The 25,897-nt window shown below is 38.7% G+C and overlaps 1 protein-coding gene across 1 annotated transcript in view; it reads right to left on the bottom strand.

Moving 5' to 3' along the window:
• NETO1 (neuropilin and tolloid like 1) overlaps positions 1-15,389 on the bottom strand; it is a 64,895-nt gene extending 49,506 nt beyond the window's left edge. Inside the window, exons 1-4 of the mRNA XM_085052448.1 lie at positions 14,284-15,389; positions 10,684-10,737; positions 8,994-9,131; positions 629-877 (exon numbers count right to left, since the gene is read on the bottom strand). Of these exons, the coding sequence (XP_084908574.1) occupies positions 629-877; positions 8,994-9,131; positions 10,684-10,737; positions 14,284-14,311 (469 nt within the window). The 5' untranslated portion in view covers positions 14,312-15,389. The remainder of the gene's footprint in view (positions 1-628; positions 878-8,993; positions 9,132-10,683; positions 10,738-14,283) is intronic.
• Between the last annotated feature and the right edge of the window lie 10,508 nt (positions 15,390-25,897).

Raw genomic sequence — 25,897 nt, 5'->3', positions numbered from 1 at the left:
GGGAAATTAATGGAAAGTATGACTGTGAATTTTGTTTTACTTTAATGAATTAAATTTAAACAGTGACAAGGAATACTTGTATCATTACAATTAAGATTTACAGCCTTTTTAGAAAAATATTTAATACATGTTACTATTTGAACCTCACACGTCCTCTTGTAATACTTGTAATAATTTGCTTTATTGAGGAAGGAGAACTACTCTGCTCCTCAGCTGGGGAAATGATTGGTGAAGTGGAAAAGCAATGATGGAATTTTCTGAGATAATTACATTTTTTTATTAGAATACTTTATCAATGATCTTTTTGAAAGAAAAGCTGTACAGTGTAACAGTCAAGCATAAAACACATAACTTCCCATGAAACATTTTGAATGATTTTCTGTAATAGAATTCAGTTGAAAAAAATACTTTTAAAAACTGCAGATTCTGAAAATATTTCCCTTGAATAAGACTTACTTGTTAAGCAAAAGCTACATATGACTTCTATCAATTTCCTACCTATTAATACTTTCCTTGATAATAAACAAAGTTCCAGTTAACATATTATTCAACAGCACTATTATATATGCCATTTAAAAAGTTACTATGATAAGCTTTTTCTGTTAAAATTGTGATGGTTTTTACTTACCAGGTGTAAAATTATACCGAGCAGAAAAGCCAATAGATTCCAGTTCACCATCAGCAAAAAATTTAATCCACAGGAATCTACCACTGGATTTTATCATAGGTGGATTTTGCTGTCCACAGAAACGTCCAATGATTGGGGAAAAGCCAAAAGGTCCATCTCGTACTTCAATATGGTCAAATTTGCACTCCCAAGAAGGCTCTATGGAATATTTTTCATCAAAGTGTAGTTCAATGCATTGTCTAGGAGCAGCTAGAGACAAAAAGAAAGTTATATTATTTTCTAAGATAAGACCCTTCAAAATTAAAGCAAAACTGAAGAAAATCTAAGATATCAATTTTGTATGCATCTAAACATTTTGCTTAAAAACTTGTTTGAAAATTAGTACATCTGTATTTTTTAAAGATGTATTTTTTAAAGATTATTTAAACATCTGTATTTATTATATTTTGCACTGTCAGGTTACTTGTCTATTGTTTTCCTTTAGAAACAGAGTCTTGATAGATGTGCTTAGCAAAGCCAAGAGAGATATCTCTGATTAAAAGAAAAATACAGCCAGGAAAATTTTCTTAAAACACAAAATCTTTCCAAGGAACTTACATCTTTAGAAAAACTTTTTTTATTTTTTACTGGGGGGGGGGTTGTTAATCACAATACTTTGTTATATCTGGTGCTGTCAAAGATGATGAAGAAAAAGCTGATCAGAATTGTGTTGCAGTAAGGACAGATTATTTTCCTATATGTATTGCAGTCAATGACAAACTGGAGTGTAATTTCTTATACCCAGAATAACTTTTCATGTCACTGGAAACATAAGAACAAATGCAGTGAATTCTTGCTTAAGAAAGAACTAGCTAAGTATAATAATTGAAGAGAAAATGATATACTGAAAACCTTAAAGGAACTTCCTAGACGTCTTAATTAGACATTTGAAAAAGCCCATCTTTAATAAGGACTAAGTCTAGAGACAGTCGGAATGATCTCTAAAACAAATATTCCCTGGCACCTCCTATATAAAGCAAAGAAAGTAACTGGTAGAAATACAGTATTTTCTTAAAAGGAGGAAAAATATCATGATTTGATCTATACATTTTGTCAGAGGCAGCCTCCTAGAGGTGCACAGTTTTCTGTACTTAATCTTGTCCATAGCAAAAACTGTGCCTTACATGTCTAGAGCATGTAGAGCCTTTTGCTGACAAAGCCTTCTGCTAAGACAAGGATTTGTTGTGTCATTGCCTGCTGTGCCTCTCATGGGATCATGTCCTACACTTTACACATATCAAAAGAGGTTTGTATTGCTGTGAGCTTTGCCAGAGTTACCATTCTTTTCACATGAAAATATTCAAGATCAAACTCCACGCTGAGTGCAATAACTGTAGCATAGAAACTGCTGCCACTACAGCAGTCAACATCTCTACATTTCTTTCTTCAAGAGCAATAAGAAAACTGTCAGTGTGACCAGAACCTATATCTTGTTTGGATTTCTCAGTCTTTTAAATTGAAGCTTTTGGTATGAACTCATTACTCACGTAAGAAGAGAGACTATTTAAAATTAACTGAATAAGAAAATATTAGGTAAATTTTGAAATCTTTACATAAGAGCACACAGTCAGATCCCTTTTACAACTATGTAATTTAAATAAATACAGCCTCATATTATTTCATAAGAAGCAGTTAAAAAGTCAGTTAATAAAATACATTATTTGAAAAGAAAGATTATTTTAACAGCTTTATTTACAATGTTAATAGAATTGGATGATTGATATTTATACAAATGTTTAATTTAACATAAGAAAGAAACCTTTTCTACTGTTCTCAATTTGAAGAAATTCACATTCAGGGAAGTACACTCTATTGACATTATTTATACCAATTTACAGGAAATTTGTGATCTTTGTGCCCACACAAATTCAGTAACAAAAGCAAGGCTTTATGTTTTACATATAATTGCACCAAATTCACAGCCTAAAGAAAAGAAAACACTTTGAAAGTACAAAAAAATTTACAAAACTAAAGTGAGTTAATAAAGTTTCTAATGGAGATCATAATGAATTGATCCTTGGGGAGATTTGAAGACCAAAGTAAATCTATTTAGATTATAGTAAAAGATTGAATACCTGGAAGACATAATTGATTCAATTTATTCAGATGTTTTTATCCTTGACTTTACACTTTTATGAAAAATATTGATTTAAACTCAGCTAAGAAATACTAGGACAGAAGAGAGCAATCACCAGCTTTCAATCTGGGATCACATTCTGCATGTTTTATTCCATTTAAGGAGATTTGCTGAGAATTGTTCATCATTCACCTAAGAACCACAGAGTCAGGTATCAGAAACTCCATCCTGAAAACACTTCAGGTAATCTTAAGAATGTTCATCAGGGCTTAAAAATCTTACACCTGCACAATTCCAATGTCATCCTATTAACCTGCCTAGAACTTTATTGTAATATTTTAATGTCACAAGCTAGATATGACGATCAATTCTCCTACTCCTGTTAGTGTCGTACAGCAGCATCGCAGTGTACGGCTGCTCTGCTCCCCACAGCCAAAAAGTGATTATCTGCTTCAGAAATGGCTTATGCCATTATCATAACGTACTTATCCTTTGCAAACTTTCTTTTCTGCTGCCTTATTTCACATCAATAAAAGGGCTACAGGTGCTGACCCATTGTTAAACCCGTAACAGGTCTTCCCTGTACCCAAGATTCACGTAAAATATTAAAAATGGCCACAGGGCTGCCTCAGAGTTGTAGTTCAGTATTTGACATGATTTTTGGTGTTGAAAAGAAGCCCTAGAGCCAACTGTAGCCTGACTATAATAGAAAAGGAAAGACTGCGGGCAAACAAGAATCAGGCCTACGGAGTTACACGTGAAATCTATTGACTGGGTAACTGCATGACCTCAGAAAAAGCAAAATTTCCACAACCACGACCTCCATGTAGCTCCCTGAATCTCACATTGCTGACCAGTTTTATGATCAGAATATTGCTATGGTTTACAGTAGTCTGCTTTTATTTATTTTTCAACAAAGTCAATATGAGGCTTTTCCTAGTGAAGCTCAGATTTTGCTAAAGGATCAGAGAGAATCACATCAGCTCAAGGGGAGCTCAAGAGTTTCCTCTTTTTGCCAAAGGTCCCATGAGTTGAGGCTACTGTAAGAATGGAGCATTGAGTGTTCATTAGCACCGCTTCTCCACTGGGGATAAAACAAGGCTGGGGATTGAGACTGAGGGCTGAACCACTTCCCCTTCACACTCCTCAAATGTTAAAATCACATTCTGGCATCATTTCGGCCATGCCAGTAGGAACACTTCATGTTTCTGTAGCTGTGTGTAACTCCAGGGTGCAACACACCATGACCTTTTCATCAGGGGCTTTTAAATGCACCTCTGTGCTTCACCTTGTGCTTCATATTTAGTTAATGGTTAAATATTTTGTTTGAAAAAAATCTACATAAGACACAAAATTAATCAAAACTTTCTAGAAATGACCATAAGGGATGGAAACACCTAATTCAAGTTCTCAGTTTAAGTTCCTTTTAGCAAAAATTGCTCAATTCCACACTTACACTCTGGCTTTAATAAAGGGTTTCTTTGCTAAACACAAGGTAGAACAAGCAGCTAATGTTTCAATACACATCTTGTGCCACAGCTTTTGCAATAAAGTGTGTGCAAATGAGGTCACAGTAAAACTCACAGAAATAAACTGGGATAAAGTCCAGAATAGTCACTAATACTAATGTATGTACCTACAGAAAAAAATAAAACAAAAGCAATCCAGAATACGCAAATCTTCTAGACTGGACTGGCATCTGGCCATCTAATCAGAAAAGGAGAGATGGAGTGGCCATTTCTGGTATCCTTATTCACAGGCAAAGCCCATTCATGTCTTCAGTACTTCTGAGGCTATGATGTCAGGAAAAGTTTTTGTCAACTCCAAATGACATATATTGAATAGTACATTGTCTCATAAAAGGATTTTATTTCAGATCGCAAAACGTCCATATATAACTTCCAATTATCATTCTTCAAAAGTGTTTAATACCATGGAAAGGCCTACTTAATGCTTGCATGTCTTGTCATATTTTTCATCTAATTATCTTACGCAACTGCTGTCTTGAGATTTTACATCCAATGAAAAAATGTCATTGGGTTCCAGCTTGCGGTAGAACAGTCGCAGCAAAACCACACAATTAAGGTTTTAATTCTGATCAGCCTCTAAGTCTGTGTAAGTGACAGCTGAAGTTAAGTGAAAAAATCTGTTTCAATTTGCCACACTGCATGGAAATGAGAAACTGCACTCAACACCTACTCCCATCTCTCTGAACTGCTACCCTGCTAATAGTTTTCAATAATCCTCATTCTTTCTGGTTGTCCTGCTATTATTGATAATATATCTTCCTTTTAAAAGAGGATTCTTTCATTGTTTTGATGAAAACTTTTTGAACACAAAAATCACTGTGAAATACAAAAGGACTTTGAGCAGAGGTTTTTCATTCAGCGATAACACGACATTTTTTAACACCTGTGAAATATCTAGAATGAAAGACATTAATGGCCTTTTTTGGGAACATGAGAGATCTTCAAGAGTGCTAACTCCACATGTTCACAAAAATATAAAATGGAAGATTATTTCATATCTCCATAAAGCAATTCTTGTCCAGAAATATATTTATAAATAAGCACTTAATTATTAAAAGTTGAAGAATGGTTGGAATTTTACAAGTATTTCTCTTACAGGATTGCCAAACCAATTCCCAAATTACAGTATATAATATAGTATATATAAAGTATTTATAGCATATATAAAGTAAGACTATCCTGCTTCCCAAATGTTTTAATACAAATAAAAGCCTTTGCTCCTACAAAATCTCCTGTGCAAATTTCCCTTTGTAGCATGCATGCCAAATGTTCTGCAGTCTGGCAAAGGCTAATGCTGTCACTGCTGTGATTGTTCTGGGCAGCTGTGAATTTTGTCAGGTTAAAGTCATGAATATGCAAAATAAGGGTGAAATTTAGCCAAACACTCAGCTATTTTCTATTTTTTCTATATGCCAAATAAGACTGAAAGAAAAAAAAACAAAAAGAATGAATTCTCGTTGCATTTTGAAAGGAAGATGGGATTCATCAGAAGCTCCTTGTGGAGTTGTCTCCCTCTCCTCCAAGCCACTCTTTCATTTGTGACACTCCTCTATTGCATAACAATTTTTGTACAGAGTCCATGATTTCTAGAAGACCTAAAGGATTTCTTTTAGAAAGGTACTCAACCTGTATTTTAAAATTCCATGTTGTCCCAACAGTTCGTCATCATAATTACTAAAACAGAATTGAAACAAATAAAAGAGAAGAAAAGAAAAATAATCTAAGAAACTTCCAGCTGTTTGATTTGTTTATATCTTTGACTACTACAATAGACCTCTGCAATCAGAAGTCTTCTTCTTTTTTAGAAATTCACAGTCTAAGATAATGGCAATTTTTGCCAGCTCCTTTACTTCACTGAAGTAATTTTGATATTATAAAATGCTTGCAAACATATAAGTTGAGCTACAATGTGGAGGAAAAAGATTGTATCATGAGATGAAATTCAATTGTTTCACAACTACTACAAGCTGAAATCACCAGTAAAGACTGCTAAAGTCACTAGGAATTGTGTTTGAAGGAAGCAATCAGAATTTGTGCTAAGACTGTGTTTGATAGCAAAAAAATGAAGGATTGATTGCAAGCAGCCAGGAAAAAACCTAGTGATTCATATATGTATTTATACTCACATCACACAGCTTTCAGTATGGTATATACAGTCCTGGTTTGCTCTAACTCCCTGAGGCAAACAACAGAGAGAGAGCAATGGGGGGATGCTATTATGGATCACATCAAGAGTCCCTCTAGTTTGATACTTGGCATTCCAAAGGATTCCAAAGCTATTGAAGCATATTGGAATTTCAATAATTAATGTAGAAATAAAATGCATATGGAGATGTTTCTGTCTTACTCTACAGTAGTTATGTCCTCCATTAATCATAATTATCCACAATTTCCATTAGATTGTTACCTGATCTCAAAGATACTACTATCAGTAAAATAATTTTTTTTTTTTTTGCAATCCTTTAACCTCAGTGTCTTATGCCAATGAGTCCCACAGAATATAAAAGGTTTGGTGAAATTTTATACTTACTAGCCTTATTTATAATTTTCCACCATTTTCATATGTTGCAAAAAGAATAAATATGGACAAATAATTTACTCTAATTACAAAAAAGTTTTAGTTGACCTCCAGTACTTCTTTTGCCCTTTTTTTTCAATCTGCCACATTTTAAAATATTATTACTCAGAGATCTTACCCTATCTCTGCTTATTTCTGTGACATTTTCCAGACAGACATGACTATTCCTGATTTTTTAGAAGACAGAAATAGACACAGGGAGATCAGAGCTGAAAATGTTGTGCAATGTCCACAGTTCTCATCAAATTATGTACTGATAGAGCTACTTTCATTGTGGGTTTTAAAATGTCCAGCTGCAATCCAAACTGTTGATTAGGCTGGATGGGAAGAAGAAAATATCAGTGCCATAAAAAAACTTGTCTTCAACTGGCTTGAACAAGATTGAACTTTCAAAAAAAATATAACAAGATGTCTGTTGAGTTTACTCTTTTCTACACATTGCTCTAAACTTGTCAATGTGGAATTCCATCTTCATTATGGAGGCTGATTGATTAAATCTTTCCTTTGTAAATTGTTCTTAGGCATTTCCTTTTTTAGGTATTTTAAATTACATTGTTTCCACAGTGCATTTTGCCATTTTTCAGCATATTTCAGCATATCGCTATATTTTTGTAAGTACTTAATTACTATAATAAAGACGAAAGTCTTTACCATACTGGACTTTCAGGCACCTTCTTACTGTGAGGAGGAACATCTCATGACCTGAGATATGGGCCTAAATTTTACAAAACTGGTGGGTTTTTTCTGCACTCTCTCCCCTTAATGATAAAACATCCTGTGTTTCAGATCTTTGAAGATAAAACAGGCTTCCTTCTTCCCAGTCTTACAGGAGTGTTAGATAATTTGATCAATACATGCAGAAAGACCTGGATCTAGCAACATAAGTGTAACCAGAAAAAAATAATGCTGTTGTACATTTTGAACCTATACATTTATCTCTTTTTAAAAAATATATTTTTATTTTAAACCAATTACTAAATTATGAAGGATTTTAAATATTTACCATACACCTGCTTAAGTTTCAGACTTATATATGAAGACTGACTAGCATAAATTTTCTTTTAAGAGCCTGTTTGGCTATATTATTTATAACCACCTCTTCTGACTTAAGTTATCTAGCACCAAAGTGGAATTAAGTCATTTTGCTGTGATTTTTGCCTTTCTAAAAGTGCAGAGTGTGTGGGTCTAGAAGAGCTAATTCAATTTAAATCAGCTATATATCTTTGGAAATATATCTTAGTACTACCTGCATTTTTAGTTCTTTCTATAATTCCTGGCTCTGTCACTAATTAATTATAACTCTGTAAATGAGGCATGGATAGAAAAGCACCATTGTTTTATTCTACATGTATTGATAGCTCATGAAAGAAACTTATTGGTTCCAGGGACTTACTATACAGCACCTGATTTGTCTTTTCTGAGCTCTGACAGTATCTAATCTCTATTACTTTCTACAGATCCATTATTACAACAATCCTTGCAACAAACATTATACAAAGACTAATGAAAAGAAACCACATAATTTGTTTGTAATATACTTTTAGCCTTTCCTACATCACTTCCTTGCCTACAATTGTCTACTCTTTAAAAAATAAGTCACAGAGCTAATGTTTCATGCTAATGTTTATTCTTTTCTAGTTCTATTTTGTAGGTTGGCTTTTTTTCATTTTCATTTCTTATGAAAAACTGGATGGAAAATAATTTTTACACTCACTATACAGGTATTTTCTCTATGACTTCTTTTACCATTCTTTGCCCAGCTGTGCTTGTCATCCCTGATTCAGTTGTGTTACTTTTAAAATATCTGCATGGAAGCCAAAAGCATTTTGTTTCCCATGATCACTTTTACTAGTAATTTTAAAATATCCTTTCATCTGTCATGTTACAGCATTTTAGGTTCTATTCATTCTCTGAATATCCTGAAATAAATTGTCCTGGTTTTTATTGAGTCGTGCATACTTACCACCTGAACTAATTTATGAGTTGTATCAAGATAGAAAGTAACAAGATATCAAGAAGTTCTCTAAATCTTGTGTCTTGGAAAGATTTACTACCATGACTTCACCTACTCTTCACATTTAATAAAATAGAACTTATTGGTTTTAATACAATTGATGATAAAATGATTCTTCTTTTGGTCACCTTCTATAATGTAGACACACTCTCTGTCCGGAGGATACTTGTTGGGGTAATTTGGAGAAGTGAAGATGCCTCCTTCTGCATATTTTGTCCAAGTTCCACACTGCACTGGTTTCTGTCCTTCGGAAGTAGTTTGCTTTTCTGTGGAATGACAACATTAAGTATTATATAATTAGCTCACAAATTATTGCATCCACATGACACTTAGAACTCTTTTACAGGATAAATACAACAGTCCCTTTCTGCCACTGGCCTCAAACTTTTCTCTGTTGAGACTGAGTATGCTTATTGATCTAGGGGAAAACAAGGCTGTTCTTTAAGGGTACGAACATATAATTCTTATTCAAAACATTTTTTTCAAAGCAGAGAGGAGGCTTGGATATCTAGGAGAAAACAAATTAGTATTGCTTTTAAAATAATAACCTTCTAGGGAAAGCACGTGCTTGAGAATCGGAAGGCATGAATTTCCCACTCATATATCTCTAAAAGCTCAAGCATGTGCTCTATCAGCAAGCTTCACTCCATAATACAGGAATACATCAGTGGCAAAATCAAGGAAATAACCCAGAGAATTATGATCGTATATAGCAGTTGTTTTAAATCTGCAGCATATTTACTCTATATTTACGGGACAGAGGTAGACAGGGGAATTCCTGGAATCTGGTTCATAGATTATTTTTATCTCTCTGTTTGCTGTAAAATTAATAAATAGCACTGAGGCCAGGAATCACAGCCCAGAAATTCCCTTCTCCTAAGTAAATCATCAGAAAGCAGAGTCAGACCTTCCTGTTTGCTTTCTTCCTAGCCCTGAACCTCTTGCATTTCTTTCTGTATTCTGACATAGAGACTGGAGATTTGGGCCAGTTCAAGCTGAAGAAAATGAGGGATCACTTCCTGAGCATCATGCTTTAACAAGTAGGCTAAAATGAGACATTCTTCAGAAGAAAACATGCCTAGGCTGCTATTAAAAGGAAGGATAGTAGGTTCTAGACTGGTTTTGCTCTGAAGGAGGTATCTGCTGTCAAAGGATTGTCCCATATAACTTGAGCCCTTGGTGTGTAAAGGTGTTTGAGGCTCCCTCTTACGATCAATGGAGAGAAAAAAGCACCTTCCAAGGATGATGTTAACCATCTGAGATCTGAGTTATGCTCTGCAAGCACTTCTTTTTTGTCCTGGTCTGTATCCAGGCAGAGTACAACATGGAGCCTAATTTCCTAAAATGAATTCTGGCCTGCAGGGACTGCATTCAGACACAGTTTCAGACACACACTGTGCTTAGCAGCATTCCCTGCTTGGCTCTCCTCACACTGAACATCCAAGGCTCTTAAGAATCTCTTTCTATACTCCCCTACACACACACAAATGCACTCAATGATATCCAATTTCAGGTTTTTAAAAATATTTCAACAAGAAAAAGGATTTTAAGTGTAGGTAGCTGAGCGCCTGAACTGGACTTCCCAATTTGAAAGTGGGAGTATTTTACAGTCTTTAGTTAGAGTCAGGCTGAGCCTAATGGGTATCCCTGGATTTTCTGTGTGTGCACAGGCACAAATGGAATACTCCAAACAAATGGACTAAGGACAGACACTGGAAGTAAATGAGCTACAAAAATTTCAAAAACTAAACTAACAGCTCAAGGCCATACTTTGGTCTCTAATATATTGTCTCACAAAAATATCTGCAATTTACATACCTGTTCCTTTTTTGGTTGCCCCAGACAAATGTAGGATGATTAGACTTGCTACAACTGAAAGAGAAATACGCATTAAATATCACAGAGTGATAGTTCCTGCAATCAAATCAATTGTACACATCTATCTCACAAGAATACAAATGAAATACAATTACTGTAAAAAAAAGTTTCATGTTTACTTGCATATTTTAATTGCATATATTGTATAAACAAGTTTCTTTGTGGCCTGTTCTTGTAAGCACTTATCTTTGCAAATGTATGCAAATAACGAGGAGATCTTTTGAGTTTAAAGCAAAATCCACAGGCACTGATGTTCTCCTCCTATTTTTTCCTTTTTCTTTAAAATTAGAGGAAAACATTTTTACCAGTATTTTTTAATATAATTATAGTTTGTGTCAGTAATAGAAGAGTGGCTGCTTTTAACAGAGGGAGACTAAATTTTGGTGCCACTGTATGCACTAATGTCTCTCACTACGGCACAACAAAATTTGAAAATGAGTACTGGGAGTACGAAAGAAGTGAGGGGTTGGGTTCTTCACATCCATCAAAGCATTTGGAAATCTCTAGTGAAGTAAATTATTGTGTGTGCCTAACAATCTCATTAATCTAGTTTGTTTGACTTGTCGAGAGGGTGTTGTGTTTTGCTGCAGTGAGTATGCAGCCCATTCCACAAATAGGTATCTACTGTCTCCAACAATGGTAGGACAACTATGCCCCTTGGAAACAAATGCAACCTTTGTGAGATGGACTTTGACCTGGAGATAATTACTGTGTTTCTGGGAATTTCCAAAAATAACATTTTAACTAGAACAGGTTAAGAGGCGTACCCTTAGTAGAGTCATGAAACTAATTTGGACAATCAAAGTAACTCGCTAGCTACCTGATGAAGAAATCATGCACTGATTTTCTTGTCATCACTTATCTCTTCTTTGGCTACCAGAGAAAGTGGAATAGGAAGAGAGAACACATCCATCAGTTCTTGGAGTGCTTGGGGCTTTGCCCCAGCTACTTTGGCATTAGGCGCAAACACAGTGCCCAGGCTGCACTGAACTTAGAGTGGAAATGAAGTTGTGTGTTTATTCAGAGCAGTTTGGATCAGTCAGCTACCATTTTGTTATAGACTATGATGAGGAATCGATCATAATCAATTTTGGTCTTTAATAATGTAATTGAATGGTATATTTTATTCCTGTTATCCCCAAGAGACACCAAATTCTACCATGGGCTAGTAACTATGATCCTTTCAAAGATGGTGCTTTCATCATTTTCACCTTTTGTACTGCAATTTGTGTGTAATTTTCACCCCAAAGGAAGGCAGTCTCCACATTTCTAGTATTCTGATGGCATTGAGATCCCTGTTTCTATGTCTTTGACCTTTCCCATGTGACAGAGGGTTTGAGGCATGGATGATGGCTGCCTTATTAAGCAGGGTAAGATTGAAATTCTGGGAAAATGAAGGCTTGGCAGCATATTCACTATTTCTTGGTCAGGCTCACAGCCCCTAGAGACGGATGTTGGCAGCGCTGATAGTTAAAAACTCTTCTCTGTCATGGGCATTCAGTGAGAACACTACATCTTCTGCTCAGATCTGAATGCTACCCAGCCATTCATGCCTTTACTCTCCCCAGGGATGAATTCTGGAAACACGTGCTAGGTGGGACTCTGCCTGCCGATTGTGTCAAAATCTGAGGCAAGGCAGGAATCTCCCCTTTACAAAGTTGTTAATTTAATTTAGCTGTGTTTCATGCAGTGATCATATTGCATTTGTGCCTGTAATCTTCACCAGCCAACACCTAATTTCTCAACAGTGTAAGGTGGATTGGTGTTAGAAATACGGAACGAGCTGCCGATGTTCCCTCTGCCCACAAATTTATGGCACCAAAATAGGACGCACAACAGCCAAACAAACTCCATCTGAGAAATGTTTCTTTTTAGGCAATTAATAACAGTTTATATCCAATTCTTACAGGTTCATTTCAAGCATCTTTATCTAATAGCTCTCTCCTCATTTTCTATATGGAAAAAGTGGAGTTCAGAGAACTAAAGAGAGTTGGCCCAAGTCACAGATATATTATTACAAAGATGACAAAAAAAACCACAGGTCTTTTCAGTTCCGGTTCTAACTGCTAGGAAAGAGGTTTCCAAATCACAGAGCTGTTTTTCCAAAGCATGGAGCTATACTTACATGTCATTATATCAGTATTTATTATTAATAGGGACTCGATAATAAAGTCTAATAGACAAGCAGAGACTAAGAAACTAAGTGTTTTGGGGTTTGGGTTTTATTCTTGACATACAATATCTAACATTTGGACAGAGCAAGCAAACACTTCTCCCATATTGAAAAAAAAAAAGAGAGAGAGAGAAAGCCTCTTGATTTAGTGTTATTAACAGTAGCACCAAAATATGCACTTTGCCAGAAAGTAATTAAAATTGTGGTCTTCTCAGGAAAAGCCAACATTGTACTTAAGCAGACAAGGCAGTCCATTTTTTTTCTGTGAACCCTTGCCTTTTTATTTCTTAAGCCACAGAAAAAGAACAGTGCTTTTCAGAGAGGGGAAAAAAAGAAAGACCCCAAAGAGACCAACCATGGAATCTTCACTCATTGAAAACTGTCACTTGGGAAGCATTGGCAGCATAGTGACAATATTGTGATTGTGTCGGTTCGGAAATTATTTTACAGAAGTTTCCACAACATTTCTTGTTGCATTTCCACCATCTTCCTCCTCCCTCTTTCCCTCCTAATCATGGGTGTAATTATAATCGTGCTTTCTAGTGCCACTCTGATTACGCATATTTCCATCTTTTTGGATCTGTGCATTTTTTTTCATTACAAGCTGTACATTAAGTGATTTATCTCTTGGCCAGGTTTTTAGGTGGCTGTGATTTGGCACAGACGTGGCTTAGCCTGGCGAAGCGTTGTTGGACAAGCAATACCTGTCCATAGCGCTATTATACAGGTGTGGGCGCACAGAGAAGTGCTGGGAGGAACTGTGGCCAACCAAGCCCCTTCAGAACAGCGGACCCTCTGCAAAACAGAGACGGAACAGGGGGTCCCACCGCGCAGCTTGACGCCCCTGGGCTCTTGGAAGAGTAGGTGCTACATTTCGGTGCCTCCTTGCTAATCCTGGTGGATTCCAGCCCGAGGCACCACCCCCGCCCCGCAGCTCTCCGGGCTCCGTGCCCGCCGTGCCGCCCCCGCCCCCGCCGCGGCTCTCGGCGCTGCCCCGGGCCCCCTCACCCTGGGCGGCAGGTTCTAGCCACGGCCGGGGCCCCGCGGCACCGCGGCGGAGGGCGAGGGGCTGTCCCCCTCCCCTCTTTCCCTGCACGCCAAAAGCCACCAGATTCGTCGCGCCCAGGTGAAAGCCTCCAGCCCCCGGGAGCGTGTCCCGCCGCCCCACGGCGCTGGCAGACACCGGCTCCTCTCCGGTGCACCGCAGCGTGGTGGGGAGAGGATGCGGTGTGTGCTCGGGGGGAGTTCGCCCCCACGCCGCGGGACGCGGGTGTCCCGTTCCGCCAGTGCGGAGGCAGCGCGGGGCAGCAGCCCGAGAGCGGCGGAGGGGCTCGGTCGGGGGTGGGAAGGGGGAGATAGATACTCACTGTGAAGGAAGCTGCGCCCATGGGTCATGTCTGTTCCTTACACAAGGGGCTTCGGTCTCCACTAATTCCATTTAGATACGGGAGGACTTCCAGTGGCGGGGAGAGGATGGAAGTAGGAAAAGAAGAACAAGAAGAAGAAAAAAAAAAAAAAAAAGAAAAAAATTCCCGAAGCCCACACACAGCAGAGCGGAGCAGCCCTTCCTCTCCTTCGCTCTCCCTCACCGCCTTCAAATGATCACCGCCGGCTCAATCCCATCACACCCGAGCGATCACCAGCACCGCCACGAGCGGTGCATCGCGGCGGCGGCGGGCAAGGCGGCGGCGGCGGCGGCGGCCCGCGCATCCAGGTGCCGGCGGGCGGCGGCGGAGCGAGCCGAGCCCCTAGTCACCAGTTTCATACAGAACCAAAAGCAGATCGAAGCATTTCCTGCAGGACTCCGAGCCCAGCGACTTCCAGCCCTTCGGCTTCTTTTGATGCATTGAAGAAGGGATTAATGGGTCCGTCATCAGCTCCCTGTGCTTGCTCCTCTGAAGGGGTGGGGGCGGGCGGGAGGGAACCCAAAGAGGAGGGGTGGGGTAGAGAAAGATTTACCAAATAGGGGATTTAGTCATATTTGTGTGCAATGAGAACCTTATTAGAGAAGAAATCCTTTAAAATCGAATAAATCCATTTTTGCAAAACCCTCTCCCTGCGCGTAGCATAGTATCAAGTGGTAGCAGCGGCAAGAGGCTGAAAACACATTGCACGGTCTGAAATCCCCTCGGGAATGGATGGAGCGAGAAAGAGATGGATGAGGGTAGATAGATGCCCCCTCACTTCTTCAGTCCAGGGCGAGAAGCAGAAGAAAACCCAGGAGACTCTTCCATTCATTCAGTGCAGGGGAAGGGGAAGGGGAGGGGAAGGACGGGGGGGGCGGCGGTGGTGGGGAAGGAATAATTTCAAAACTGGGAAAGGAAGGGTAAGAGGAGAGGAATCGCTTCCCCTCTCCTAATCAGTTCGTGGATCAGACAAAATGCTCATGAGTTCCTCCTTGACCTGCACCTGCCAAAGGAAAATTGAAAAGATTTTCCCCCTTGAGAGGCGACTTCTTCCTCTCCACACCCACACCCATGCACGCACAAAGACACGCACACACACACACACACGCACAAAAGGGAGCAATAAAAGTTTATCTGCTAATCCTCCGGCCGCAGATACAATGATTGCCTCTCCCAATCAGCCCAGAGACGACTGCAAAATCTCTCCGTTTCTCTCCCGCCCTGCCCCCGCGTCTAGGACTTATCTTCCTCCCCAGCTACATCCCACAAACACCCATCCCTTGGACGAGATTGCGGAGGGCTAATAGTCACAGAGGAAAGGGGGGGAGGGCGAGGATCAGTAGAGAAAACTTATTAATAAGAGTATTGAGAGAACCCAAAATGGTCTCAATGGAAAATAAGAGGGGAGGAGGCGTGGATGAGCAGGAAGGACTGTGTCCCCTCTTGGCCCCGGGAGCCGGCCCTGCAGAGCCGCGGCAGCCGGCACCTGACTCCCGCAGCGCCGCGGCCCTGGCACTCCTGCCCAGGAGAGGGGAGGGCGGCAAGAATGGACAAGGAACAGAACGCACCGCTGGGGCGGCGGGGAGGGGGGAAGAAGAGGGAATATTTTTGCCACAGAAGTGTAGGGGAGGCAGGATGGGATCCCCCCGCCCCCTCTGCACCGCTCTGCACTGGGGAACAGCCGGCGCGGGAAAGCCGCCGACCGCCGCGGGGATGGGGACAGGGGAGCCGGGGTACCCCCCGAGCCTGCCCCGGGCTCCCCGTGCCGCAGCAGCATCTCGGAGGCGGGGTCGGCGCCGCTCCTCCTTGCCCGCACCTGATGCTCACGCCGTTTGCAACAAGAAAAGTGTGTCTGGAAGCGCAGCCGGGGCGGGGAGAGGAGGGAGGGCGGTGCGGGGGTGTCGGGGAGGAGGCTGGAAGTCAATTAAAAATGAAATACAGTCCGGGATCCTCCTTTGCGCGGGTGCGGAGAAGCAGGGCGGGTGTGAGCGCGGGTCGGACGGCACGGCTGGCTGTGCGCGGGCGGTCCCGCGGCCGGGCGCGGAGCGGCGGCGCGCACTCGCGGAGCCGGGCTGCCCGCTGGGGCCGGAGCGGGTCTTGTCCCCCAGCCCGGGGTCTGGGGGGCCTGGGGGCAGTGCTGGTGTAGGCGGGAGGCCTGTTGTCTTTAGGGCACCTTTTAATCCCTTACTGCCTTTGGGACAGCACTGAGCAGCATAGCAGCTATTCTGGAAGGTGATTAATGAGGAAGCCTGGATATTTATTTATTTATTTATTTGTTCCCAGTAAATAGTAGTGTTTTAATAAAAAAGCCTCAAGCAGGTTTTTTAGGGGTTTTTTGTTCCCCGGCCTGTGGATTGTTTGCCCCATACTCTGAAATGAAGACTGTGTCTGCCATCGATGCTTACTAATGCAGTCAGCAATAACAGTGTGCACGTTAGGGTAAGTCTGAGGTGATCTTGGCTAGCAGGATTCATCCATTCAACCAGCCAGCCAGCCGTCAGCCCAGCCAGCCTGACTGAACACTTAAAAATCCTGCTGGGTGAGAAGGGCACAGGGTTTTGCTACAGGGCTATGAGTAAGCTCCTTATAATAAGGAATATAGAAGACGTAAGACTTCGTGAAAGGATTCACCTGTTTTGTGTAATCCGTCTTGCCATTAGCAACATCAAGTCTGCAGCTGTTAATCTTAATAAACTGTCCTAGTCTGCTTTCTAACCCTCTCAGCACTTTCTCTGACCTTCCTTATTCTCTTCCACAGCGAGCTATGGAACTTTATTTGTACAGTAATTGAAAGTCACCTGATTTATCCATAGGATAAACTTCTATACAGATGTGCAGTCTGCCTTAGTCAAGCAACAATAGAGTAACAGAAAAAGGGTAATGTTGAAAAGAGTCATACAAATGTTTGTAGACAGTCAGATGTTTCTTCTGCAGGATGATGCAGACATCCATATGGCTAAGTTTCAAGTTATAGTTACTTAAAAAAAAAAAGGTTATAGAACAAGTAGGCACAAAACAGCTGATTTTGCTGTTCTGGGAAATGTGCTGCATCACATCATATAACAGCAAGCTTCACATTTTTCCTTTTCTGAAATAAAGTGTTTTCAGTTTTAAAATTCCTAGATATCTTTTATTGTCACTCATAATTTTAGGGACACCATTGCAAAGGTATTGAGAAACAGCAAGTGGTACATACCGATGTGTTTATGCCAAAATGTAATCAGTAACAATGATTATGGAGGGAGACATCCACAAAAGAAATTAGGCATGTCCACAATGGCCACTGCATGTTCTCATTAGCAATGAGACCTTAAGGAGGTATCTCAGGATCTACATTGTTGAATGCTAAAAGCTTGTGCAAAAGTGTTTATAAGCAAGTACCCAGGGTTTGCAATTTAGAAACTGGTCAAAATTGCTTTCTGCCTCAGTAGATATCACTTCTGTAGAGAAATTTTGAGCTTCATACAACTATTGAAGTCTTCACCACTACATTTTTTGGGTTTATGTTTCATTTTGTTGCAAAATCAGCCTATGAGAGGTTTGGTAAATGCTCTTTCTAGTAAAGTAGTAGCTCAAGCTCTTAGGTGGGCACATCTTCCATTACCCTGGAATTGTGAAGGTAATTTTTTATAAAATTAGTGTGTGTTTTTACATCCTCAGTTAGCCAATTGCCAGAACCTACATTTCTACTAGGCAGTAAACTAAAAAAGGAAGAATGAGATTCTCATTTAGTAAAACACGAAATGTTATAAAAAAAGGGAAAATCCTAATAACCGTAAACAATCATGTCAAATGGCATCTTAGTAACGTTAGGAAGCCTTTGGATTTACTTGGTAAGAGTCCTATTGATTTTTAAATGAGTTTAGGAGTTTTCTTAGGTTTTGTGTTTTTCTTAGAATAGGGATTTATTACATGGAATGACAGCTACACTTTTAGATTAGAAATGTACTTTTATTAGTTCTATATTGCTTGTCAGCTGAATCTTGTTTTTAAAAATAAGCAAGAAAACCCAGCATAATTATGTTCCTTGATTCAGTACACGCAATGGTATTCTCTGTAGTTTTAAACCATCCATTACATGGCAATCTCTTCATATAGTGCATTCTGTCAGCCTCTCTCTTCCACATTCAGAGCTGAATTTTTCTATCGATTTTTAAAGCAATTTGTTTGAACCCAGAATATTTTATTCAGCTAGACATGAGGAACTTCCTTTCTGTGGTCTAACATCTTTAGGCTAACCTAAGACACTGATCAGCCTGAGGATGGTTGGTAGGGCAGAAAGGAGATCACTCATTTATTGACAGGTTTAAACGCCATGAAAAATTTTCAGGTTGAGATTATGAGATGAAAAAAGACAAATATGCGTGAAAATTTCTAATAATTTTGTCTGAAACAGTACAGTACAATCTCCTGTTGAGATCTGTGTGAAGGATTGGACAATTTTCTTCAACAGACAGAAAAAAAGCTTTTGCCTCTGAATTGTGTTATGCTGGTGTTTCAATGACAAGAAAATTAAAATTCTGCTTTGTTTTCCCCCCTTCTGTGGTTAGCCTATGTGTTTTTATGTCAAAAGCAGAAGTTCTGGGCAACTGACTAGGCAGAGCATTGGACAAGACAATCTCCAGAGGTCCCTTCCCACCTCAAATGTTCAGTGATGCTTCGATTCAGTAAACAGTGGGGAACAATGGAGCACTAAGTAGGGGAACAGTTTCAGTTAGAAAAAGAAACTCCATAATATTCAGGACAGACTTGGCTTGCCTTCAGTTGTAGCATGTGAGAAAATGAGCCAATATATCTCAATTATTTTCTCCTTGAGCCAGGGATTATTCAATCTCAGTTAAAATGGTAAATTGTTCTCAGTTAAAAATTCCCCAACATGGAGGAACCTTAGGTAAATTGCCTCCATTCCTTTCTCAGTTAAATTCTTTCTTGCAAAAAGAACACCTGTCCAGCATTTGTCCATCCTTTCTTGGCCACTTTGGATAGTCTTGTCTCATCCCAACTCTGCCACTGACAATTGTGTTACACTACACCCCATAAAAACTAAGTGAATTAATTTGCCTTTGTGTAGATAAAAGACTGAAAGGATTCAAAATAGGCATGAGTTTCTCCCACATTCCTAACAAAAGACTCCTTGAACTGAAAGAAACAGCACAGTTATGAAACGGAGAAGGCACTAGCTTCCTTATTTATGGAAAGCAATCTATGCTTCTGAGGGTGGGAAAGAAGAAATACGAGAGTGAAATTTATTTTCTCTACACTTTCTTTAAAATCATTTTGGATTCTGTGCTGTCGTACGTAATCACAGATGTACTTTTTGTCACAATCTCTTTGTGAATGACTTTTTTTTGCTAGAATGTAGCAAGTCCAAACTACAGGCTCAGTATAACACGGTTACACAGTGCGACATTTGGAAACACTGAAATGAATCACCAGGCTGATCAGCACATCTACATTCACGGTTTAGTTCAGATTAGGAGTGTGCTTCCAAAATGAATCTCCCAATTGCCCTCACTTAACGTGTTTTGGATTGCAAATTGAAGCAGACTTTGAGTGTGTGAGCTGTTTTACTTATGGATGAAACTAAGCTGAGAGATGTGTTACTGGAGAAGAGTCTGTTTTCCAACTTCTAAAGGGCATGCAGCCTCACAGGAACAGAGGAAAACTAGTGTTAAATAAATACCTCTTAAAACAGGTACAGAGCAGGCATGGAGAACTCAGTACCAACCATTTCATCTTTCAGATAGGCTCCTTTTGACCTTAATTACTTATTAATATGGACTCATTCAGTATTTCTTTCAACAGTCTTAGAAGCTGAAACAAGAAAAGCTGAAATGTACTCCATTCTTTTGTGATGAAACACCTACAGAGAGGCATAACATATACCTTCATGTGTGATATCAGGATAATGGAACCTTTCAGTCCTTTAAAATAACATCTTTTCTCTTATTTTCCATTTCCTGGTCATTCACAGACTGTCTCTTGTAAGTGCAGAAGGACTTTGGGTCTGCACTCTTCCAACAAAGGTTTTCCTGAACACAACACTGTCAGAACATCTCTTCTCACAGACTTTTCTTGAAAATTGAAGCGTGTTTCCCTTCTGCAAACCAATCTAGGTGGTAACTCTTACATATGAAAAGAAAGCAGTTTAAACAAGGAATGTAAAAAAATGTGACACTTTTCATCTGCAATTTTTCATAATTGTCTTGGATTTAATAAGTGGAACTTGGATTTACATGATACCATGCAATTTCAATGGATAACAGACTTCTTTTCTACAGGACACTTTTATTCTTCTCTTTTTTTGTTTTCATCCTGTTTGATCAGTCTCATTCTGAAATGGAATGAATTAAAGAAGTATTTTTTGGGGGTGATACAGATTGCTTACTGTACTCGGTTTTCTTTCTTCATTCAGAATAATGGTCTCCAAAATGGGGGGAGATTGTGACATATGTAGGGACTGTATGAACCTATTCTTCATTGTACCTTGAGAGAAAGTACAATTCGGTTATATAGAGACTTACATGTTTTGCTAAAATGTTCTCCTTAGTACTGACGAAAGAAATTACCTCCTTAATAAGACAAAACACCACCATTTCTCCTACATAGCAGTGTGGAACCTTAGAAGGATTAATTGGAAAGTTCAACTAATTCTTATTTTATTAGTGTTCCAGTGGAATACTGTAATTAAATGCATTTTTCCAGGGAATTGTTAATAGGGCTCAATTTACCATTTAAGACAAATACTCTTTTTACACTAGGGAGATAGGGTGAGGCATATTTATTATTTAAGTGGAATGTTTATAATATCATGTCATGGAAAGAAGTGCATGAATCTAGCTGTCTTGCCAAGCATTTCATCCTTATGAGAGAGTAAGAGAGGTGGTGGCGGGTCATACATTTTGAAGTTAAATCAGTTATTGTAAGATACCATGAAATTACTAATTACTCTAGACCTGGTTCAAAAAAGGCATTTATTTATAATCTCTTAAGGGAAAGGAATTTGAAATCTGCATGCAATTTTCTACCTTCCAAGTCAGCATCTTTGCTATATCTAGCACATGAGTTACAAACATAGTGCACACAGCAAAACTACAAGTAAATAAATGATGGACTGAAAACTATAATGAGATGTGAGCAGAAGGGGAAGAGTTATTTGAGAACACTGAATTAGAAGCAGAAGCCTGACCTGATCAGCAGGTATAAATCAACAAAATCTCGCTGAAGATGCTGGATACACATTTATCAGTCCAAATGAAGTCTTATTTTAAAAGGCTAGCTTCTAGATTAACACATAGTTTAGACTTTCATTGCATTGTCCTTTTCTTAGTCTTGAGATGGGGAGAAAGGGGAAGGTTGGCAGGAGATGGAAGGAGTCCATGTATAATGCAAGTATTGCATAGTCCTGATGGACCTACTTGGATATGAATGGATAACACTGAAGACTTTTCTCAGGCAAAACTGATTCATTACAAATACTGACAGACCTAGGAGTCTGTATACATGGGGTTTTGCTTTCAGGAAACTGGCATGAAAATATTCTAAATAAGGTAAAATGATTGCCTTACACTTTGGGGCAATATGTTAGTATGCCTTAAAGGGGCAATTTTTCCAAGGTAACTTCAGAGTCCTTCTTTGACTATTATTTACATGAATAAGTGGTTACCAGGTGAAAACTTCTATTTTTCTAGTTTAAAATGCATGTCCTGTCATTTAAGTCCTGTAACACTTCTTCATAGTTACGAAAAATATGTTAAACCTAGCATTTTTAACACACACTCCCTGCAAAAATAAACTATTTTTTTCTAAGGCCTGATCCCATGGAAAAATAACCAGCTCTTTTTAAAGTCATAGCTAGGACAAAATTTAGTATCATTAAGTCAACAATGTTAAAATTACTTTCAATTTCCCTCTTTTGAATGGCCTTTCAGTCACAGTGTGCATATGCAAATTTTGACAGAGGTCTTCATCATTAAATGAACAGTATGCTCTTGCACATGACAGTTTTTTAAATTACAGTTCATCTTTCTCAGTGCATTCTGCACCAGCCTACTAAACTGAATAGCCTCAAGTTTAGCTATTCTATTTTAAAACTGTCAAACATTATTAGCAAAGCAGAGAAGCAGTTCAAAAAGTAATTAATTCTAGGGCTTAGAGTAAACTGCTATTTTAATTAAAAGGACACTAAATACTAATGTCCTGATTCTTTGTACTTAGAACGTGAAATAAAAAAGTCTAAATCACTTACATTTAATACATTTTAAATGCAAGTTGAAATATATTAAAGGCATATCTCCTGTTCCTGCTCTTTACAAGCTGACTCAAAGAAAAAACAAAAGATTATATCCCATGTTTGCTAGTTATGTTGTGCCATTTTTCTTATTGATTCTCTTCCAGTCTGTGCTGAGTAGGAATATCAGCTGGTACTCAATAAGTCTTTTCACCATAATTACACTGCATAAGAGGCCAGACCTCATTTCTGCAGTTGTGACAATTGCCTACTATGGGTCCACAGAGGATGTGAGGTCCAAAACAAGAGATGATGTGAGGTTCTCTTTTGCATCTGTGAAGTGTTTTCTATGCTTTGCAAATTCACAACTTCCAGCTTGTCCAAACTTTAAATTACACACAGGACAGGCACTTTACATGTGAAGAAGCACTGTTCAGAGCACTGGAACAGGCTGCTCAGAGAGGTGGTGAAGTCCCTTTCTCTGGAGATACTCAAATCCCTCCTGGATGTGATCATGAGCAGTGTGCTGCAGCTGAACCTGCTTTAGCAGTGGGGTTGGACTAGATGCCCTTTGGACGTTTTCTCAACCCTCATTATCCTGTGAATTTGTCATTCTGTGAAACAAGAATTTTAGGCAGTTTGGATTTTACCACAATTTTAGTCTCAGATCTTTGGTGGTCCAGTCTCCTCACGGAGCAGTCAAAGCCTGCAGTGTGTCACAGAGAGCAGCACAACTGGTCCCAAACTAGCACTGATTCCCTCACTGCCCAACAGAAATCTCCATCAGGGCTATCACCATGGCCTGAGGAAGCTTGAGCTGCAAGGCACCCATGAGATGAGGATTTATTCTCTCAACAGTAAGCTGTGTGTAGCATGTGATGATATTGGCACTCCTGGGGTTAGCTCAAGTCTCTGTGTACAGAACTTCTTTGCACAACACAGATCTGCCTTATTACTGATGCCTGTGATGCTTGTCTCACCTCATAGTTGAACTGCAGTAATGCAGTATGTGTCACCTCAACATTTCCCATGTGGAGAAAACTCTAGCTTGTGCAAGAAGATTGACAAGAACACAGACTGCATTTGTCCTTCGCTCTCCACAATACTTAACTTTCCCTCTAATTTCTAATTCAGTTGCTACTTTATGACCAAGACCCAGGGAAACTAAAAAACCAATTCAAATTTTGGGAAAGAAGACACAGACAACAAGTTAATTGAGTTAAAAAAAAAAAAACAAACAAAAAAAATCCCAGATTATGTGTCTAGCCTGCAAGAGCATCAGATAAAATTTAAGAAACTGATGCAAGATTTTGTCATCACTGTGAAGGAAAGGACTGAAAAATACTCCCCTTTCTTCCCAATTACAAAGTTCAGCACTTTGACCTTACCTTCTCTAACTCACTTTTAAAGAGCTGGACAGCAGAGAACTTCCATCTGACATCCTGAAATCTGTGAAATTCTGATTCAAGGTTTTGTTTGGTTTTTTTCCCTTATTTAGACTACAGATTTAAACTGGAGGTGCTTCGCCCTAAACTATTATTAAGAGGTTGACCATGGGCTTATGTTTTATATATTAAAATTTCCTGGAAAATCCAGTGCTGGATATAAAAAACTTTTCATGTACTGGCCACTTGAGTAACTATTCTTTGCCTGCAGAAAAAATTTTACATCAGTATCTTTTTTTTTGTGACAGAAAATTTTGTCTGCATTATCGTGGCATTATGTGAGATAAAATTTTTTTCTGCTACACTATTGTACCATGAAATGTTAATATTGGTCCAGTATTACCAATATGAGAAAAAATCCTGGAAGGTGTATCAAGTATCAAGGTTTATCTCAAGTTTTTTAGCATTTTTGGTTTTAGGGTCCACTCTCAGTTTCTTATACTTTTCTAAACTTTATCCATTTGTGTAAGCTTTTTTTTTCTGCCAAGTATCTGATTCTGTCTTTATACTTTGTAAAAATGTCAAGAATGGTTGAATCATTTCTCAGCCTAATATAAAGAAATAAAATTCTGCTAATTAATCCTTTATCTTTGTGAATTTTGTTCACTGAAAAGCTTTTAGAGACTTCCCTTTAAATAGAAGAACATTAATTTAATTTAAATTTTTGATACTTCATGCAAATAATAAGAGTATTAAAAGTCTATACAAATTTGACCAAATTAGAAGACAGACACACAGAAGGGCTATCTTCCAGCCAGTACAAAGGAGGGAGGAAAAAACATAGATATGAAAGGATTAATATATAACTGAAAGTAGGCTTCTTCTAGATGGTGCTATTGCTTTGCTCTTGTGGGAAAAAAATCTTTTTAGAAGAAAATTGATTGTGATAAATTAATTAAGGTCTATATTGTTGTTATAAAAATGAGAGACACTATTAGGTTATAAACCAATCTCACACATAGCATACCTAACTTCTAAGTGTGTATTATATTTATGTTTCCAAGTACTTTCTAAGGTAAGTTTCAATTTCATATGTATTGTCATCACTAAATTACATTGCAACAATTAATACTATCATTTGATTTTCTCTTTAAAATATATACAAAAATGAGGCTTTGGCCACAGAAATCTATAATTTTTTTGCACTGGCAACATGAAAAGGCTTGAAAGACTCATAAAACTCTCTGGGATCCGCATGTACATACTACTAACCAGATGACCTGCACAGCAGTCAGAACTGACAGAGGTCAGATAGGAGAAGATCTATATTACAAAAATGTTCTTTATAGAGGTATTTACATTTATTAGCATTTATAACACAGTGCTCAATTCCTAAAAGTCAGAATGTGTTTCCCTTCTGTTCAGATGCCTAATTTCTTTATACAAATTTAAGAATAAAGGCTTCAATGAAAATAAATTGAGGGATTCAGTAGTATAAGTGTTCAGAAAAGCTGTAGTTCAAAATCACTTACCTGGCAAAAGTCCCAGGAAGACATCATTGGTGTCATCTATTCAAAACATTATATGGCTCCTTTACTGCATCTCAAAGCTTTTATTGTATTTATTTTCAAATCTTCATAGAATCATAGGAAAGTAAAGATGAAAGGGCCTTTAAGAGGTCACTGAGTTCTCTGGCACAAGGCAAGATGAACAATATATTTGTCATTCCTGATATATGTTTATGTGGCCAGTCCTTAAATGCACTAGAGAAGGAGATAACAAAGTCTCAATGGGCAATTCCTTCCCATGCTTCACAAACCCTATTATTGCTAATACTCAACCTCATTCTTTCTGGATGCAAATCCACCATATACTGACAAAATGACATGGGCCAGCTGAGCATGTTTAAGTATCTCAAAACTGTGGGCTTGCATTGCTCTGGGTGCAGTGATGCTGCTTG

Source organism: Lichenostomus cassidix, chromosome 2 (assembly GCF_008360975.1).
Source record: "Lichenostomus cassidix isolate B80296 chromosome 2, HeHo_3.0, whole genome shotgun sequence".
NCBI lineage: Eukaryota > Metazoa > Chordata > Aves > Passeriformes > Meliphagidae > Lichenostomus > Lichenostomus cassidix.
The sequence above is the reverse complement of the archived record's forward strand: the minus strand, read 5'-3'. Positions and strand labels throughout refer to the sequence as shown.